This window comes from Polypterus senegalus, chromosome 3 (genome assembly GCF_016835505.1).
Source record: "Polypterus senegalus isolate Bchr_013 chromosome 3, ASM1683550v1, whole genome shotgun sequence".
NCBI lineage: Eukaryota > Metazoa > Chordata > Cladistia > Polypteriformes > Polypteridae > Polypterus > Polypterus senegalus.
This window is the reverse complement of record NC_053156.1, coordinates 84,243,911-84,265,140: the sequence shown is the minus strand read 5'-3', so window position 1 is coordinate 84,265,140 and position 21,230 is coordinate 84,243,911. Positions and strand designations below refer to the sequence as shown.

The window sequence follows — 21,230 nt, the reverse complement described above, 5'->3', positions numbered from 1 at the left end:
AAAAGAAATAGCACTCTAACAAGAGATGGTCACCTGGCCAAACTGAGCAATCAGGGGAAAAGGGCCTTGGTAAAAGAGTTGACCGAGATCCTGGTGGTCACTCTGGCAGCTAAAGGACTCTCGGACCATGGGAAACAAGATTCTCTGGTCTGATGAAGCCACTCACTACCTGTGCAATATTTTTCCACCGGTGAAGCATGATGGGGGCAGCTTAAGACTGTTGGACTGTTTTTCTGCAATATAAATGAGAAACTAGACAGAGTTGAAGGAGGTCTGAAAGGAGCAAAGTATAGAGTGAAGGGCCTGGACACTTGTGTCATGTGATGTTTCCCATTTTATTTTAATAAATTTGTAAAAACATCTAAATTAGTGTTTTCACTTTGTCAATCTAGGGGTACTGAGTGTTGCTTGTTAGATAATTTTAGTACAAGACTACGATATAGCAGAATGTGAAAAATATAAAAGGGCCTGAATACTTTCTGCAAGCACTGCTATCCTGAATCTTGTTAGCCTTCTGATTATTTCTGTGCACTGGTTATACAGATTTGGTGATTAATGATCATTTGAAATAAGGTCTAACACTATTCTATATGCATTGATACAAAGACACAGGAGATATACAGATATAAAATAGGGAATATACATTTATTTAGAGAGTACCCCAAGTTCAACAACAAGTGTCTGCTCATTTTTTTCATAAAACTTCAGTTCAGTTTAATAGGAACTTATTTTAGGAAAGGCTATTTTGAGTTACGTCATTAATATAGTGGCTATTATTTAACAAAGGTCATACAGGAAGAGTCATTGAAAATGGCTAACTTGCCCAATGGCTGTAGCTGTATTAAACTATATAAAAAAATAACAATAAAAGTTGTAAGACTTGATGACAAGGACAAGCGAGTGCCATACCACTACTACTAACACATTCACACACACGCAGAGCATACCTTGGTTATTGTGATCCCACTTCACACAGCGCAGATCCACACATTCCAGAATCCCCTGCTTATTTATAGTAGGTGAAGGAGAAATCTAAAAGGAAGTGTATAACACTTAACTTCTCCAGTAATTATACAAAATATGGCAGAGTACCCACTGTATAGACAATTGAAATAATGATCTTAAATCTATGAAAATAAGCCTCTCATCTGAAGAGTACTCTACAAAATTTGGAACTTTTTTTTCTGACAACACGTGTGCATGATGTCTTTGGATTATATGCCCTCACAGAGATCTTCGGACACTTTCTTTAATTTTACTCTCCTAACACGGTCTCAAAGATAAAATGAAACACTTCCATTGAAAAATTTGATTTTTACAGAGAACTGATAACCTGCGGATTTATTTCAACCTGGAACAGAAAAACAGTAAGGTGAAACAGTGGGCTCTGCAGCAGGGGAACACACTGTTGAAAATCAGTCTGAGGAAATCTTTTTTTTTTTTTTTTGCTCATCTCATCTGCTAAACAACAGCTTGTGAATCATAGTGTTTTGGCAGATACCTCCTATAAAGTGCTCTGAAGCCTCTGCTGGGATTTGCTTTTGTAGTGGTAGGACACCATATGGCTTATCGCTTGCCCCAAGCAGCAGTCCATTTCATCTAGACTTTGGAGTACAGTTGAGAAACTGAGCCTCGCCGTCAAGTAATTCTCCCTGATGTGATTTCTCGTTGAAATTAAAAAATATGTTAGCAGCACTGCGTTTTGCTCTCTGCGGCCACTGCCTCCTGCTCCAGTTTTATTCTGTCTCCGTCGTTCTCCTCATAAGGAAGCCAATTATCATTTGAGAGGATATTTCCCACAAGGAATCGAGCAGCCTCATCCACATTAACGTTATCCTGAGCAGAAAAAACAAAATGTAAAGAAAAATTAGGAACATACTTGCCAAAACTCAAAAGTAATACTAGAAACAAGTTTTCATCAAACAGAAAAAAAAATGAAATTCATGTAATAAAACAAACTGAAAGGCACTCACATTTACAGATACAGCAAGGCTTAAACCATTTTCTGTAGCAATAGAGGGTACAGTGGACCAGAGTAAGACTCTCAAACCCAGCCATGGATACGCCATTAGTGTTGGTTTATACAAAGGTTTACCAAAGGAAAACCCCTGCCTTTAAGTTAACATCTCGTGAAATTAGACAGCATTATTTTTGTCGTTTCTAAAAGCAAAATGGTGTCTGTTCTTCTTTTCAGAAAAATGTACCAGTAGTGTGTAGTCACAGCAATTTAACCCTGTGACCAGAGATTAGAATATGGACAGAATTTAACACTCAAGACTTGCAATTCACTGTCTGAATTACACAAACACACCTCATCCATTGTTGCCTTCTTGTTCAATAGCATTGTCTATGTTCGTGATGCTGTGGGCGTAAGGGAAGGAAATGAGAATAGAATTGAGGAAATGTGCATTAAAACAAGTTAGACAAATGTTGAAACAATATATTTAAAGAATTTTTGAGTTACAATAAGCGTTCCAGATCCTTATTTCATATATGACAGAAAATGTTTCAGTGCCTTCCAACTGCAAATAAATGCACTCAAAATGAAAATATCTAAGATACTGCCAAGAAGTTTGTACATGTGTGAGTGAAAGTTTACTTGCAGACTTATACAAAAATATTTAATGATTCACTGGTTAAATGTGGAAATGAGTAAGTAAGCTCCAGTTTCAGGTCTGCTTTTGTAACCACTGGTATACAATGTCCCCTACAGTAGAAGAGAACACAGTCAGCTCTGTCAGAATTCTGTGCACTCTAAATAAATAACATACATATACACTGCCTGCAAAAAGTATTCAGCCACTTGGAAGTTTTCATATTTTGAACAGAAGTGGATTTAATAAGCCTTTTTCAAAATTGATCATCACAAAGAGTCTTTCATTTAAAAAGTCAAAACATATTTCTGCAAAGTGGTCTAAATTAATTACAAATATCAAGCACAAAATAAATGATCACTTTGGCAATAAACTCTTTGGCAGCCAATTGGCTTTAGAAATCACATGAGTAGTTAAATAGACATCACCTATCTGTAGTTAAGGGATTTCAATTGATTGTAGTGGATATTCACGTTATATGGCAAGCCAAGCACATATACATACACACACACACATACTGTACCCACTACATGACGAAACAACTCGGGATCCCGGTTTGCAACCCCCCCAGACAGGCACACAGTCCAGTCCCACCTTCCAGAAATTACCCTCTATCTACCGCAGCCAGGTGTTACGTGGGTGACCCCTTGGCCTGGTCCAGCCACTCGGGTCCCCAACAATGAGGATCTTATGAGCCGGATCACCCTCAGGGAAACACGCCACATGGCTGTAATGCCATAACTGAAGCCCACTCACAATGCAGATAATGTGCCTCATTCGGGACTCCATGAGCAACCGCTCATTCGACACAAAGTCAAACCAATGATACCCAAGGATTTTCCGGAGGGACACAGTACCAGTCCAGTCTTCGTCTCAGGTCACTGGATAGCATCCATGTCTCATAACCATATAGCAAGACAGGAAGCACCTGGACTCTAAAGACTTGGACCTTCGTTTTTTTGCATAGATATCGGGAGCGCCACACACCCCTTTCCAGCGACCTCATGACCCTCCATGCTCTCCCAATCCATCTACTGACTTCATAGGAAGAGTCACCAGAGACATGAATGTCACTGCTAAGGTAAGTCAGTGCCAGCACATTCAATGAAAACTTCAAAAGAGTGTTAGTTTAGGACAGTATTGAAGAAAGGCTGCCACATTTTGAAAATGTTTATTTTGTTTTCTCATATGATAAATCAAATTCATTCTAATGTTAAGATATCACATTAAATTGTTTATTAAGTATTGGTGTTCCATCCAGTATTACCTAAATTAAGGCTAATAGGATCCAGACTTATGTTGTTTTAAGGCTGATATGTACGTAGTGTAATTTTAAACCATTTTGTTGCTGTTGTGCCTGAGAAAGATGTGAACAAGTATACACTCACACAGGAGAAGATAGACACACTTAATTATCGCACATTTGAACTGCTCCATGTCCAAGCACTCATCCTTTTCTATCCTAGCTCTACTTGTGTATTGTCATGTCTTCCCATTTTGCATGAATCTGTTGGAACTGTTCTCCTGGCAACTACACTCAATTATGGACACCTTCAACTGTTAATAGTTTATTTTGGTGGATTAGATAAGATTCTACCAGTAGATTTTCCAAGTATGTTCTTACATAGGCATATTATAATGCAAACAGTTCAAAGGACTCAAAAATATGTAAATAAAACAAATTATTCTAGCTAACAATGTGGGCCAGCTGTTAAACCCACTTCACCACTTCAAAAGTGATGTTGGCTTTCCCTTCATGTACATCATGCTCACATCCATTAATACTAGTGCTAATATGTGTAGTTTAATGCAGATATTTATGGGATATCTTTGCACAATTTTATAGCACATGTAGATAAAACAGTCCTAAACAATTACTGTCCATTAAATGAAAGCAGATACACAACAAATATACCCATGTTGTATTTTGGAAAAGAGCAATCTCAGCTATATATATACTGCTCAAAAGAATTAAAGGAACACTTTTTAATCAGAGTATAGCATAAAGTCAATGAAACTTATGGGATATTAATCTGATCAGTTAAGTAGCAGAGGGGGTTGTTAATCAGTTTCAGCTGCTGTGGTGTTAATGAAATTAACAACAGATGCACTAGAGGGGCAACAATGAGATGACCCCCAAAACAGGAATGGTTTAACAGGTGGAGGCCACTGACATTTTTCCCTCCTCATCTTTTCTGACTGTTTCTTCACTAGTTTTGCATTTGGCTACAGTCAGTGTCACTACTGGTAGCATGAGGCGATACCTGGACCCTACAGAGGTTGCACAGGTAGTCCAACTTCTCCAGGATGGCACATCAATACGTGTCATTGCCAGAAGGTTTGCTGTGTCTCCCTGCACAGTCTCAAGGGCATGGAGGAGATTCCAGGAGACAAGCAGTTACTCTAGGAGAGCTGGAGAGGGCCATAGAAGGTCCATAACCCATCAGCAGGACCAGTATCTGCTCCTTTGGGCAAGGAGAAACAGGATGAGCACTGCCAGAGCCCTACAAAATGACCTCCAGCAGGCCACTGGTGTGAATGTCTCTGACCAAACAACCAGAAAGACTTCATGAGGGTGACCCAAGGGCCCCATGTCCTCTAATGGGCCCTGAGCTCACTGCCCAGCAGCATGCAGCTCGATTGGCATTCGCCATAGAATACCAGAATTGGCAGATGCACCACTGGTGCCCTGTGCTTTACAGATGAGAGCAGGTTCACTCTGAGCACGTGACAGAAGTGAAAAGGCCTGGAGAAGCCATGGAGAACATTATGCTGCCTGTAACATCATTCAGCATGAGCAGTTTGGTGGTGGGTTAATGATTGTCTGGGGAGGCATATCCATGGAGGGTCACACAGACCGCAACAGGCTTGACAAAGGCACCTTGGCTGCCATTAGGTATCAGGATGAAATCCTTGGACCCATTGTCAGACCCTATGCTGGTACAGTGGCTCCTGGTGCACGACAATTCCTGGCCTCATGTGGTGAGAGTATGCAGGCAGTTCCTGGAGGATGAAGGAATTGATACCATTGACTGGCCACCACACTTTCCTGACCTAAATCCAATAGAACACTCTGGGACATTATGTTTTGGTCCATCCAATGCCACCAGGTTGCACCTCAGACTGTCCAGGAGCTCAGTGATGCCCTGGTCCACAACACCATCTGTCATCTCATTAGAAGCATTCACCGATGTTGTCAGGCATGTATACAAGAACACAGGGGCCATACAAAGTGCTGCGTACAATTTTGAGTTGCTGCAATTAAATTTTGGCAAAATGGACTAGCCTGCCACATAATTTTTTCACTCTGATTTTTGGGGCGTCTTTGAATTCAGGGCTCTGTAGGTTGATCATTTTCATTTCCATCAAACGATGTGGCATCCTTTCGTTCCTAACACATTACCCAGTCTATATCAGTATAGATATCCAGGAGGATTTCTTTTTCCCATTGAGATCTGATGTGTTTTCAAAGTGTTCCTTTAATTTTTTTGAGCAGTTTATATATATTCATCCATTATCTTACCCCAGTCTTCGAGAATAGAATGGAGGGAGACAGGGTTGATATTGCTGCTGCTAGCAGTGTGCACAAGGCAGGAATTACCAGTCTGCACTAACCTATTTAAATCTAAATACAGTTCAGTTAAAGCAGGATGACAGAAAGAAGAGTACAGTTATACTTTGGTTAACAAATGCACTGTGAACAAAGTAAGCATTTAAAAAAAAAATGACACAAGCACAAATTGTGTTTGTTTGTTTGTTAGAGTGCTTTGCTAATCATTGTTCGACTTTCCTACACAGAAGTTATCATAGAAGGATTAAAGGTTAAAAAAGCAGAAGAAATAAAAAAAAAAATCCTACAAGGTCTTGGAATTTGTTTACTAAAAAAAAAATACACACATACACACTGTCCCTCTCTCTACAGACAGTCTACATTTCCTCAATTCAAAGATTTATTTGACCAAGTGCAATTGTGAGTGAGCATTTGCTTGAATGAGTCCTTAGACAGACTTTTATTAAAGGGTGCGTTTTTCTTCCTTTTGTTAGAATGTGCAGGGATTGGCTCTGGCACACTAGAATGAAGATTTAGAATTGTGGGAAAGTGATATCAGCTTGCCACTGCATTTAGTTGGCATATTCGTGTTTAAACTATTACTGATCACTTAAGGACCATCATACTGAGCAGCTAGAGCTGCATATTTAACACGTCTACTCAAATATTTTCCACACAAACTGTTTTTAGTTTACTTTATATGTACACGGATAGAATGTTCAGTGTTTACAACTATTGACATGCTCATGACTGAAAATGAAAAAAGATTGTTATCTTTTATTTAATTGTATAGATATCAATCATACAGTATTTGTTTTGGGTAATTGAGGGTTCTGTTTTTGAAGACCTGTTTCTTTTCTGTTGCAAATTAAAATGATTTTGAAATTAGCAGTGTTTTTTTTTATCTCACTCACAATAAATCAATCCTTCATCTTTTACTCTTCTTTGCTTTGTTTATGTGATACCTTTATTTATTAATATCTTTAAGACTCTACTTTCCTTTTGGAATAATAAAGCTTTCAAAGTTAATTCAACATGAAAAACACTATATAACTCAACCAAAAGTAAAACCTTTTATCAGTTTTGAATTGAATAAAAATATTGCGATTCTTACCCAGTAGTATTAACTTTTTGTATCTGTGTTTTTCCTTTTCCATCTTGAAAATGACTTGTGACACATGGACTTGCACAAAACTGTACTATATGTGACAGATGATCTCATTTCTGTAATGCCTGCCTACAGTTAAGTAAGGCTCTCCATCGTAACAGGCAAAACAACTATACTTTAGAACAGAAAAATGACCTTCAAGAATTTTCCCTTTAAGCATTTTTTGCTAAATTAAACCTGAATTTGCTTGAGCTCTTTTTTAATGTCTTTCTTTTGGATACATGCCTTGATTACTGTTGTCAGGAGGTTCCCTAGAGTTTACATTAATAACAGCTGTATTATGTTACAAATAATGCAACAACAATTCATCATACTTTTAGCTGTGTTGTTTGCTCATTCCTAAATGCTATGCAGCTTCAAAGTACAGTGGTATGAAAAACTATTTGCCCCCTTCCTGATTTCTTATTCTTTTGCATGTTTGTCACACAAAATGTTTCTGATCATCAAACACATTTAACCATTAGTCACATATAACACAAGTAAACACAAAAAGCAGTTTTTAAATGATGGTTTTTATTATTTAGGGAGAAAAATCCAAACCTACATGGCCCTGTGTGAAAAAGTAATTGCCCCCTTGTTAAAAAATAACCTAACTGTGGTGTATCACACCTGAGTTCAATTTCTGTAGCCACCCCCAGGCCTGATTACTGCCACACCTGTTTCAATCAAGAAATCACTTAAATAGGAGCTGCCTGACACAGAGAAGTAGACCAGAAGCACCTCAAAAGCTAGACATCATGCCAAGATCCAAAGAAATTCAGGAACAAATGAAAACAGAAGTAATTGAGATCTATCAGTCTGGTAAAGGTTATAAAGCCATTTCTAAAGCTTTGGGACTCCAGCGAACCACAGTGAGAGCCATTATCTACAAATGGCAAAAACATGGAACAGTGGTAAACCTTCCCAGGAGTGGCCGGCCGACCTAATTACCCCAAGAGCGCAGAGACGACTCATCTGAGAGGTCACAAAAGACCCCAGGACAACGTCTAAAGAACTGCAGGCCTCACTTGCCTCAATTAAGGTCAGTGTTCACGACTCCACCATAAGAAAGAGACTGGGCAAAAATGGCCTGCATGGCAGATTTCCAAGACGCAAAACCACTGTTAAGCAAAAAGAACATTAGGGCTCGTCTCAATTTTGCTAAGAAACATCTCAATGATTGCCAAGACTTTTGGGAAAATACCTTGTGGACTGATGAGACAAAAGTTGAACTTTTTGGAAGGCAAATGTCCCGTTACATCTGGCGTAAAAGGAACACAGCATTTCAGAAAAGAACATCATACCAACAGTAAAATATGGTGGTGGTAGTGTGATGGTCTGGGGTTGTTTTGCTGCTTCAGGACCTGGAAGGCTTGCTGTGATAGATGGAACCATGAATTCTACTGTCTACCAAAAAATCCTGAAGGAGAATGTCCGGCCATCTGTTCGTCAACTCAAGCTGAAGCGATCTTGGGTGCTGCAACAGGACAATGACCCAAAACACACCAGCAAATCCACCTCTGAATAGCTGAAGAAAAACAAAATGAAGACTTTGGAGTGGCCTAGTCAAAGTCCTGACCTGAATCCAATTGAGATGCTATGGCATGACCTTAAAAAGGCGGTTCATGCTAGAAAACCCTTAAATAAAGCTGAACTACAACAATTCTGCAAAGATGAGTGGGCCAAAATTCCTCCAGAGCGCTGTAAAAGACTCATTGCAAGTTATCGCAAACGCTTGATTGCAGTTATTGCTGCTAAGGGTGGCCCAACCAGTTATTAGGTTTAGGGGCAATTACTTTTCACACAGGGCCATGTAGGTTTGGATTTTTTTTCTCCCTAAATAATAAAAACCATCATTTAAAAACTGCATTTTGTGTTTACTTAAATGTGTTTGATGATCAGAAACATTTTGTGTGACAAACATGCAAAACAATAAGAAATCAGGAAGGGGGCAAATAGTTTTTCACACCACTGTATAAATGACCTCTTCATTTTTCCTGTCTTAATCAAATTAGGTTTCTTAAATATTTAATAAAGATGGCGAGAATAATACCAAAAAATGTATTATTACATTACTTATTAAATAAAACTTAATAATAATTCTTTACATTTATATAGCGCTTTCCTCACTACTCAAAGCGCTCAGCAATTGCAGGTTAAGGGCCTTGCTCAAAAGGCCCAACAGAGCAGAGTCCCTTTTTGGCATTTATGGGATTCGAAATGGCAACCTTCCAATTGCCAGTGCAGATCCCCAGCCTCAGAGCCACCACTCCGCCTCTTTATGTAACAAAAGCACAATGAAAAAATAACTTGAAAATCCCAATTTTTTCTGTATATTTTTATAAGACTGATTTAGTTATCTTACATAAATGTACCTCTTCAGTTGTTCCAACAAGTTTTCTATTGGGTCAATATGTCGGCCATTTCAAAAGGCAAATCCATTCCTTGCTAAATTCGCTCAAATGTTTAGGATCATTGCCACATTAAAAGACTCTTTTTCAGCTCTAATTTAGTTCTTGAAAGGTCCTCCTTCAAAAGCTTTTTGAACGCAATCATATCTCCTTCTTGCAGGTGCAGTGTAGACATCTTTTACTACCATGCTTGTGGGTGAAGTTAAAATGTATTTTACTAATAAATAGTAGAGGTTTTCACCAAAACTGGTGTTTTTGTTATGGCTAGAAAGACCAAATTTAGGTTCCTATGTGAGGAAGACATCCAAAAACCTACGGGAATACCAAGATAGTCTTTCACAAACTTTATGTGAGTAGGGCACCCTGTGTCCTAGGGCGTTTATAGACATCTTGCAAAAGCTTTTCTGATTCTTGAGCTGACAGTTTTGAAAATCATTCAAATGTATAGGTCCTGTGTACTTAATTTTCCTCTGTTGGCAGTAGACTGATGAATTACAAGACACTATGCCATGGTTTTTAATAATCCTCTCTCTAATGCTCATTAATATTATTGCATCATTATTGCTCATCATAATATTGCACTGTTTAACTCGAGACCTTTTAATGGCAAAGCACTGGTGCTGTCAGGACTCATCACTGACACTAAACTTGATATACTGTGTTTAACGGAGACTTGGCAAAAACCAAACGAATTAACGACTTTACCTGGTTTCACTTTCCATACAGAACCTCGCAGCTCTAGACAAATGGGCTAGCGGTAATTATTAGAGCAGACTTAAACATCAAACAAATCCCAATTGACTGTCCACTGTCTTTTAAGTGCCTGGCTCTTAAACTAATAATGGAAACAGGTCCTGACTCACTCATTGTTCTTTATCGTCCCCCAAAATACAATGCATCCTTCTTATCTGATCTGACTGAACTTTTAACCCACCTAAGCTCTTACTCTCAGAGAATTATCCTTCTTGGTGATTTCAACATCCATATTGACACTACTACATCTAAACTGAGAAATGAATTCCTATCCTTACTGGACTGTTTTGACTTGACACAACATGTTGATTTTCCCACCCACTCTGGTTGTCATATATTGGATCTGATCTGCACTTCTGGACTATCTGTTGCCAACATTTACAGCACTGATTTGGGACTTTCTGACCATAAAGCAGTATTTTTCACTGTCTCACTGCCTTTCCCTCCTCTTACCTGTAAACGACAAATTTCTTACAGAAACCTTAAAAATATCTGTCCCTCTATCCTTTCTGGATCCATTTCTGATCTTTTACTGTCTGCACTAGATAGTCTTGCTGATCACTATAACTAAGCCCTTCATTAAGCATTAGATAAAACAGCTCCTTTAAAACATAAGGAGGTTTCCTTTAAACGTTCAGCTCCTTGGTATAATTCAGAATTGCGATCTATGAAAGCAGCTGGCCGACGCCTTGAGAGAATGTCACGACTGGCCTCACGTGCACATCCAGGCTTTCTCTGACCACCAAAGAGCTTACAGAGAAGCACTAACTGCTGCTAAGAACACCCACTATGGCAGAATAATAGAAAGTGGCCACGATAACCCAAGGGTTTTGTTTTCTGTAGTTAATAAACTACTCGAACCTGCATCTGGCCCAACTACCTCTTCTACTGAAGTCTGTGAGGATTTCCTCCACTTTTTCCGTAACAAAATTAAAGATCTAAATAATTCAACTAACATAAATACATCATCTGTTTATATCTCTCCCTGTTTTCCCACTCCATCCAGCTCCTTCTCTAAGTTCTCACCAGTCACATCTGCTTGTTAATGACCTGCTTTGTAAGATGAGGTAGACTACTTGTGTACTGGACCCCATCCCCAGCATACTACTTAAATCCTGCCTTCATGCCATAATCCTGACTGTTACAACAATAATAAACTCATCCCTTGACACTGGCTCTGTGCCGCTCACTTTTAAAATCACTTCTGTAACCCCAATGTTAAAAAGTCTGGTCTTGATGCTGACAATCTTAACAATTTCGGCCTATTTCCCACTTACCTTTCCTGTCAAAAGCTCTTGAGTGTTGTAGCCTCCCAGCTCACCAATTACTTAACCACTAATAATTTGATGGAACCCTTTCAGTCTGGTTTCAGGGCAGCACAGCTGTGAAACTGCTCTGCTACGGTAACCAATGATTTGCTTATGGCAGCAGACTCTGGACAAACCAGCATATTAATTCTGTTAGACCTCAGTGCAGCATTTGACACTGTCAGACATGACATTCTACTGTCCAGAATGGAGAACATGCTGGGTATCTCTGGCACTGCCCTCCAGTGGTTCAAGTCCTATCTGACTGATAGGCAAGAGTTTGTTAGTCTTGGCAACAGCAGATCCAGGTAGGCGCCAGTCACACAAGGAGTTTCTCAGGGCTCTGTCCTCGGCCCCCTTCTCTTCTGTATTTATATGCTTCCCTTGGCCATATTTTTATTGTAGCTATGGACTGGGCTATCATTTTATGCAGATGATACTCAACTCTACTTCAATGTTAAAAGTGGAACTTCATCAGAGCTTTCTCAGCTCACAACCTGCCTTAGTGAAATTAAAACCTGGATGGAGCAGAACTCTTTAAAATTAAATTGCAACAAAACTGAACTCCTGCAAATTGGGACTAAAATGCAACTTAATAAAATGAGCTCCTTCCCAGTCCATCTTGGTGGTGATCTCATCAGACCTGCCTCTACTGCAAAGAATCTTGGTGTCATTTTTGATTCCTCCCTTTCTTACTCTGCCCACATAAATCACATTAAGAAACTTTCTTACTTTCACCTCCGTAACATATCCGTGTTCGCTCCTTCCTCTCCTTTTCTAATGCTGAGAAACTTGTCCATGCTTTTATCACATCCCGCATAGATTATTGTAACTCGCTGCTGGCAGGTGCCCCTTCTAATCTCATATCACAGCTCCAGCTTATTCAAAACTTACTCGAATCAGCAGCAGTGAGCACATCACACCCATCCTGCTCCGTCTTTACTGGCTCCCTGTGTCTTACAGAATCGAATATAAAATCCTACTAATAACCTACAAAGCCTTAAACTGCATCAGTGACCTTCTCCATCACTCTGTGCCTGCCCGCTCACTAAGGTCCTCTGATTCTGGTAATCTTGTTGTGCCCCACACTAATCTACACTCCATGGGTGACAGGGCCTTCAGCTGTATAGCGCCCAGACTCTGGAATGACCTACCGAAATTAATCAGGTCAGCTGACTCCATGAATTCTTTTAAAAAACAACTCAAAACTCATCTGTTCAGGAAGGCTTTTAGCTCTACTTGACTTCATTCCCCTTCTCTCAGTTTACCTCTCTGTCAAGATGCTCATGTAACCTGTGTGTGTGTGTGCTAGACCATCAATTCTGTTGTCTGTTAGGCTTTCTCTGAATTTACTGTCTTAATCTTCTTTATTTATTTATTTGGTTTGTACTATGCTATATATTGTATACCCTGTCGTTCTTTATTATATTCTGTAAGTGCCTTGAGCATGGGAAAGGCGCTATATAAATAAAATGTATTATTATTATTATTATTATTATCATCACTTACAGTTCTTCCCAAGATCATCATAGCATAATCTTTATTGTAACTTTGGTGCTAATTAAAATGCCACTCAACTTCTTTAGCAGCAATGTGACTTTAGCTTTACCTTAACTATTCAACTTTCTGTGCAAATAGACTATTATGTACTGTCACATAAGTATGAGTAGGAGGCATTCAAAGGGCTAGTGTGGTGTTGATAGCTCCATCCACAGTCAAAAGTGGGCGCTGATATTCACATCAACTCCTTTATCATCCATGGACCAGTCACTTAGAATGAAGACATATAACCCTCCGCATAGAGGCAGTTTGCTAGATGGACTTGCATCTTCAAAGACATTCTCTTTTCAACTTGCTGCTTAAGCTAATAACTGAAACTTTACAATATATTTAGGGATCTCCAGCTGACATTGTTTGTTCATTTTTACAGTACTTCTGTCTTTTCTGTTGTATTTATCAGTGTCACTAAAACAATTCATACTTATGGCATCAAGTGGCAAAAAGACATTGTTTTAGCCAAAAATATATTTTCTGATGTCCCTAACTGAAAGCTCCAGAAAGGGAAAGTAAATGTTCTGATAGTATCTAGTTAAACAGTAATATCATATAATAACAATTCAAATTCTGACTGGTCAAAATGTAATTACTGGTCTTTCACAAAATGTAATTACTTGTATTTGTAATTCGACTGATTGGTGACAATATATTTGTAGATACCTAAAATGAGAAATAATACGAGCCATTAAACATTAGATACCTAAAATAGAATATAAAACAATGAACGATTAAATCTCAACAAAAGTTAATGGGACAGTCCCTCACTTGAACTGCATATACAACAAAGTATACAGTATAATAGAGAATCTAATGCAATTTTTGATTTGTTAATACTGAATTTAAATTCTCATTTTTGTGTTATTTCAAGTTAACATTATATTTTAGACATTTAAAATGTTAGCTTGACTCATCAGAACATAACTGACTAGTCAAAGAAGTTATTAGAATAGGTAGCCATATATAGCATGTTTGCTGTCGACTGAAAGGATATTGGGAGGATGTATAAGCCCACAGGCCAAAAGACTACACAAGAAGACCTGGAGATGAATTAACACAGGAGCAAAGCAAAAGCCAAACCAAACACCAAAGCCAAAACACAAAGCCATGAGCAAAGTCAGAAAAATATTGGCAGAAAACTTAAACTGGATTTGTTGTTCCTAACAGTTTACACTTGAAGCTTACAAAAATGCAGTTGGCACTAAAGGGAGAGCTCCTGCAATAGCAGTTTAATTCAATTAATGAAATAAATTATTACAAAAAAAAAAGAAAATCTGCATGATCACCTGACTACAAAAACAGCATGGAGAAAACAAATACATTCTGATGATGAAAAAAAAATCAGTCTTCCAGAGTGCCAGAACTAGATTACAGTGTTGCCACCACAGTGCCGGCTTCTTCAAAGATAAAGCTGCATAAAAACCTGATTTAAAAGAGAAACATCCGTAACAGAGGAACAGTTAAGAATTTACTGAAGAACCTGCAGGGATAACATGAAAAGAGAGAAATACTGGCTGTTATGCTGTATGGTTAAAACTAAGAACACTGCAAATTCATTGTTTATCATGTGCTCTTTGGTTACTTTACATTTTTATCAGCGTACCACTTTTCCAGTTTTTCTTAGGAAAATTCTATGATAGCTCTGTAAAAATAATAGCTGCAGGGTTGTTACTAAGGCTGTCAGATCGAATGTCACTATTCAAATGTATTTTTAAATAAAAATTATTTGAAAACAAATTCTGACATTCAAATGTCAGATTTTAAAAGAAAAGAAAACTTTTGTTTTTTCCTAGTACTAATTTCAGCATTGTGTTACTCCACACATGCAATATTACTGAATTTTAGAGATTTTGTTTTGCATGTCAATTCCCATAGTCAGGCTTTTTGTAATTTTGAATGGTTAGCTTGTATTGACTTTAGTAAAACTGACAGCACTCTGTTACTTAAATGTAACAAACTTTTGGACAGATTTGTGATAAGTGGTCCATTGCACTGTGCTAATTTTAAATAAGTAATCGTACCCCACAAAGCGCAGGCTCTAATTGGGTGTGGGTGAGTGCGAGAACACACTCTTCTCCAGGGGAGGATGAGGGGTGCCTTCCTGATTGCAAAGACACATGCGCGTACACGTACATGTGTCAGGTAGGTGCCCCATTAATTCCTCAGAAGGGATGGTGCATGCACATCTATGCCCCATTAGATCGGTCAGTTTAAATCGAACCTAGAGGGGATGAAAAAATGAGACAAAGTGAGCTGTGAGAACAGCATTGTGTAAAGAGGCAGGACATGCCAGGCAGTGTGGTAGCAAGGCAACGTGGTTCTAGGACAATGAGGGAGTGAAGGATTGACACTCTAGGGTCGGATCGTCCACACGGATTAATTGTTGAGGATCCGCGGTACACCAGAGGTGGGAGAGGGAGTGCCTATCTGACAGAAAATGAAGGACTCGGTGGCTGTTGGTGCTACTTTCATTTTAATTCTGATTTTTTAATTCACGTGCTATCACTGTTTTATGGATTTATTGATTGATTGAATTATGATGCTCTACACTTTCATTTGGATACAGTGATTTTTCACAGGGTTCACTTTTGCACCCACCCTTTGCTATTAGTGAGTGTCCTCGTTTGCTAGGCTCAAGCCTTGGTAGTGGTGAGTTCAAGAGCCTCCCGGAAGAACCCAGAAGTGTGGAGCTGACCCGCACCATCACAAGATTTTTTTTCCCCTCTCATTGCATTCTTATTCTGAGCCCATTTGTTCACTCTTGAACCCAGTGCTACAACTGCTAAGCATTTGTTGCATCTAGAAAAAGCTAACTGCTCATTAATGACAATGGAAAAAATAGCATACTTCTTATTTTCTTAAGATTATTATAGCAGCTTTAAGATAATCATCTTTTACAGAACTGTTGTAACTTGCAATGAATAAAACAATTATACCATCGAGGAAACTATACTGTAGATCATTATAATGTAATGTTTACTATATTCACTTGTTTCATTTGTGAAACAAAGACTCACATTGCTTCAAATAATATTAAAGAGAGATGGATATTCACACCAAAAAGAAGCATAGTTAAATATAAATGACTATTAAATACACATCAGCAATTGCAAGCGGTTTTGTCTGGGTTTCCTAATACAACAATGTTCCCACGTCAGCTTTCTCTTTGTGTGCTTGGGAAATCCTGTTTTTATGAAGGGCTATGCTTTTAATTATCATATCCGTATGAGTTTGATCATTTTAAGCAATAGTACATGAGTCATATATATCTCATGCTTTACAAAAGCACCACAAAAAAGTAAGAATATTAATAACAATAGTATAAATATTTAAAAGCATGACTAACGCAAACATACAGTACATGTAGCACTTATAATTTTAACCCCTGTATGAATATACTTGTTTTTAATATGAACATTCAAACCTTAATTTGTATCTAATTTGACAGTCATAGTTATTACAATGAAAAAAAATTAGCTGCCCAGATGATTAATATTGCACACTTACAATTCCAAGCAGGACATGTTGTAGCTTCAGACTAGCAGAATTCTGTCAATTATGTATGTGCCCTGCCATGCAGCATGTAAATTCATGAGTGCCTGCCAGAAGCAATACAAATGCTCCTATAAACAAAACTAACAGAAATCGTGTGTCCTTGGCAAATGTTAGGTTAGCTTAACAGGCTGGTTGCTCATTTTGGCACTTCACAGGCACAGGTGAAGAGAGCTCCACCATGGGTTTGCATCCCAGATGCGAATGAATGGCTTTAGTAAACACAAAAGCAGATTTTAACAAAAGAGTACTTGAAAATATCCAAAAGGTTTATAATGGATTGCTTATATGTAGTGATACTGGACAAGAACAAATAACATTTTTAAAATGTTCCATGAGAATGCGTACATTTAATTTAATTTAAATCTTTAGACTAAAAAGATGGAACTCAATCAGAAAAAAAATCCTGGCAGGAAAAATAAAAGATGAAAGACTCACAACTAAAGGACAATACTTTTAAATGCACAAATATTTACAGTATTATACACATATTACCTCCTACTTAATTCAATAATACTGTAAACAGTCTGACGAGATTCCAGCAAATGTTATGAAATATGATAATTAAGTGCATATTGAGCTTCTTATACTAGTAAATATAAGCTACAGAACTCCATTCTGTTAACAAAAGAACCAACTTTACAGCCATCCCCGTTTAAATTCTCTAGAAATTACAGTATATAAATTTCCTGCTAGTATAGCTTAGCAGCACAAGTTCCCAGTTTATAGGGTTTACAAAAAAAGTTTATAATTACATTTGTATCCCCACATCTACATATCTGCTGTTAAAAAACAAAAAAGTATGATTTTGCACACAAATTTATTCTCTCTTGTTGCCTATTCACTGAGAAGAAAGTTAGCATCTAATTAAAATTGTACATAGTCTGCCATTTAATTAAGTGAATGCAATTATCCAGCCTAAGCTAAAATTCTAACACATACAGGCATGTTTTAATACCACCCGGGTGTATTGAAATAGCACTGACCCCATTTGGGAGCTGAAACTTCTCTTACAGTACCATCAATCAACATAGACGTCTATTCCGTTTTTCCAGAGTTGTCAGTTAATAGTGATATATTAGTTAGCCAGGTAAGTAGAGTGAACTAGAAAATATTTCTAGTTAACAATTGTTAAAACTTTTAGTTTTAGAAATACAAATTAGAAGTAGTACTTAGTGCTGCTACCTCAAAGCCTCTGAGTCCTCATATCAAATCCAGTCCTAGGCACTGGCTGTCTGAATTTTTGATGTTTGGTTTGTATCTGGATGGGTCTTCCCCCCACAGCCAAAAAACAGTGTGTTTATTAGGTTAATTGGCAACTCAGATGTGAGTATGGCCGTGTATATGCGTGTGTGTACTCCAACCCAAATGGGCCGAGTCCTCCCTTGTGCCCCGTAAAGCCGGAATAGGCGCCAACACCCCGTGATCTTCACAAGATGAGCAGGTAAAAAACAAAGAATAAATAAATACATGAATATACTATTAGCACTACTGCTTCTCCACTCCAGAGTCCTAGGTTTAACCCTGAACTGAATAAAAGGATAAGAAAATAGGCAAATAGTGTATATAATGTGATTAATCTGTAAGAAAAGTGCAGCATATTTAATACATATGGATCACAAATCATAAGTGACATCTACCAAATGTGTAGGGAGAAAAATTTTAAAAACATTTCTAATTTAACTTATACAATTTCTACATACTCAATATTAAGCATAACATATTTTCCAGTAGGGCAGCACGGTGGGCAGTGGGTAGCGCTGCTGCCTCGCAGCTAGGGTACCCGGGTTCACTTCCTGGGTCCTCCCTGCGTGGAGTTTGCATGTTCTCCCTGTGCCTGCGTGGGTTTTCTCCGGTTTCCTCCCACAGTTCAAAGACATGCAGGTTAGATGCACTGGCGATCCTAAATTGTCCCTAGTGTGTGCTTGGTGTGTGGGTATGTGTGTGTGTACCCTGCCCAGGGTTTGTTTCCTGCCATGTGACCTGTGTTGGCTGGTATTGGCTCCAGCAACCCACTGTAGTTGGGATATAGCGGGTTGGATAATAGAAGGACGGATATTTTCCAGTATTTCATAAACTTTAGTGCATGTAAAATGATAAACATCAATGGTTTCTGGATTTGTTGATCATGAAAGCGTAACTTTATGTTAACCACATAAAGATACTGGTTCTGTTCCGCAAGTAGATATTTGGAGGAAGTGGAGGCTGAGTATTTAGGCACCTCTCTCAATATGACTTTGAACCGATCACCATCTTATTGGTACTATTCACTAGGAGATTTTACGGCATGCATGGCATTTACTGTGTAGACTTTTTTATTTTGTCCTTTAAATGAAAACTGACACCATTTGAGTTTGGACAGTGTTTTATCTTGGTAGAGTAATATATATATAGCTCTACTTTCCCCTATTGTATTATTAATATGTAGCCTTATAATGCCTAATCTCACAGACTTACCACTGTATATAACTTATCCCCACCTTCCCTTCTATATCTACAACCTTAGGCAATTAGATGTAGTAAAAAGAAAAGCAGGAGTTAAGTTACATATAAAATAATGTATTATTGATAACATTCAGAAATAATAACAAAATGCAAAGTACATTTGAATATTGGCAACCATAGAACCTGATAAAATGGTGATGTGTAATTCAGGTGGCACACAGACTTGTAGTTACTTATAATGTCTCTAGTTAAGGCATCGTTGGTGCTCAGCTTTCAGCCACATGTCTGTTCAATATGGCTGCTGAGCTGTGCTCTTCATTGTGTTGTCTTCATCATCACAGGTCAGCAAGAGAGATGCTTCTTCATCATATGTTGGTTAGAGAGAGAGAATGTGGTTGAGCAAGCAAATTTATTTACCTCGATAGACATGTTAATGGGGGTACGGTTGGAATGATAAAGGAAATGGGTACCTGAACAATTTAAAGTAAGTCTAAAATACCTACACAATAACTATAATCGTAATAAATGAATAAAACAGCGGAGAAGCCGTGGATTAAATAAAAAAGCTGTAGTTATCAGTAGGGAGACGTTAATCCCGCATGGCAAGAAAGGGAATGTAGAGACTGAAGTGACGTACGGCCTTATATAGGCAGGCAGTCAACAACGGGAGGCGCTTGGGATGGGGACCCAACGCCTCACATGGTGACCGAGCTGCAGGCTATGGACGTATATATGTACGTAAGTGGGATTCACTTAGCGTTGGGAACCCGCATACCAAATTTCTTGAAGATGAGCCCATAAGTAACAAAGACTGTTGAAAAGTTCAATATGGGGGCCAACAGTGGCATCATACCACCGAAATAAGCACCAAATTTCAGCCTTCTACCTACACGGGAAGTTGGAGAATTAGAAACATTGGAAAGTTCAATATGGTGGCTGACAGTAGCGTCATACCACCGAAATAAGTACGTACATTGGTTTCGTTAGCGAGGGAAGCCGCCTACCAAATTTTGTGAAGATGGGGCCATGAATAAGAAAGTTCAACATGGCGAATGTTGTCAACCGTTATGACCGTTACGCTTAGAATTTCAAAATGAAACCTGCTTAACTTTTGTAAGTAAGCTGTAAGGAATGAGCCTGCCACATTTCAGCCTTCTACCTACATGGGAAGTTGGAGAATTAGTGACATTGGAAAGTTCAATATGGCGGCTGACAGTGGCGTCATAACACCGAAATAAGTACGTACATTGGTTTCAGTTAGCGCAGGGAAGCCGCCTACCAAATTTTGTGAAGATGGGGCCATCAATAAGAAAGTTCAACATGGCGGATGATGTCGACCGTTATCGACCATTATGACCGCATGTAGAATTTCGAAATAAAACCTGCTTAACTTTTGTAAGTAAGCTGTAAGGAATAAGCCTGCCAAATTTCAGCCTTCTACCTACACGGGAATTTGGAGAATTAGTGATGAGTCAGTGAGTGAGTGAGTCAGTCAGTCAGTGAGCAGTGAGAGCTTTGCCTTTTAATAGTATAGATATGCACACACACACATTCAGATTTCTTTTTTGATGTTATATAAGTGGTGAAAACTACTTTCTTTTAATTAAGCCTTGTTTCAGATAGGTGTTGAAACCTACTGTATGTTTTTAAATTAAAGAAAAATAAACAATATGACAGCTTGTAATTATTTTTTCTATGCCATATGTATTATGGATACATATTTCTTTCTTTTTTTATAATTTTATTGAAATCACACATCATTGCATACAAATACATTAATTTTACAAAAATAGGATTCAAAACAAATCAACCCCCACCCTTGAGAAGGAGAACATGGGCAGCAGAATAAAATTTAAAGCTAGTAAAAATAAGTAACTAGATGAATTAATAAGTGAATAAAGATAAATGGAGAAGAAA

At 38.2% G+C, this 21,230-nt stretch overlaps 1 protein-coding gene across 1 annotated transcript in view; it reads right to left on the bottom strand.

The window, feature by feature from the left end:
* Nucleotides 1-626: 626 nt before the first annotated feature.
* Nucleotides 627-21,230, bottom strand: part of LOC120525333 (ras-related protein Rab-32-like) — a 169,317-nt gene continuing 148,713 nt past the window's right edge. Inside the window, exon 3 of the mRNA XM_039747533.1 lies at nt 627-1,836. Coding sequence (XP_039603467.1) covers nt 1,687-1,836 — 150 coding nt within the window. The 3' untranslated portion in view covers nt 627-1,686. The remainder of the gene's footprint in view (nt 1,837-21,230) is intronic.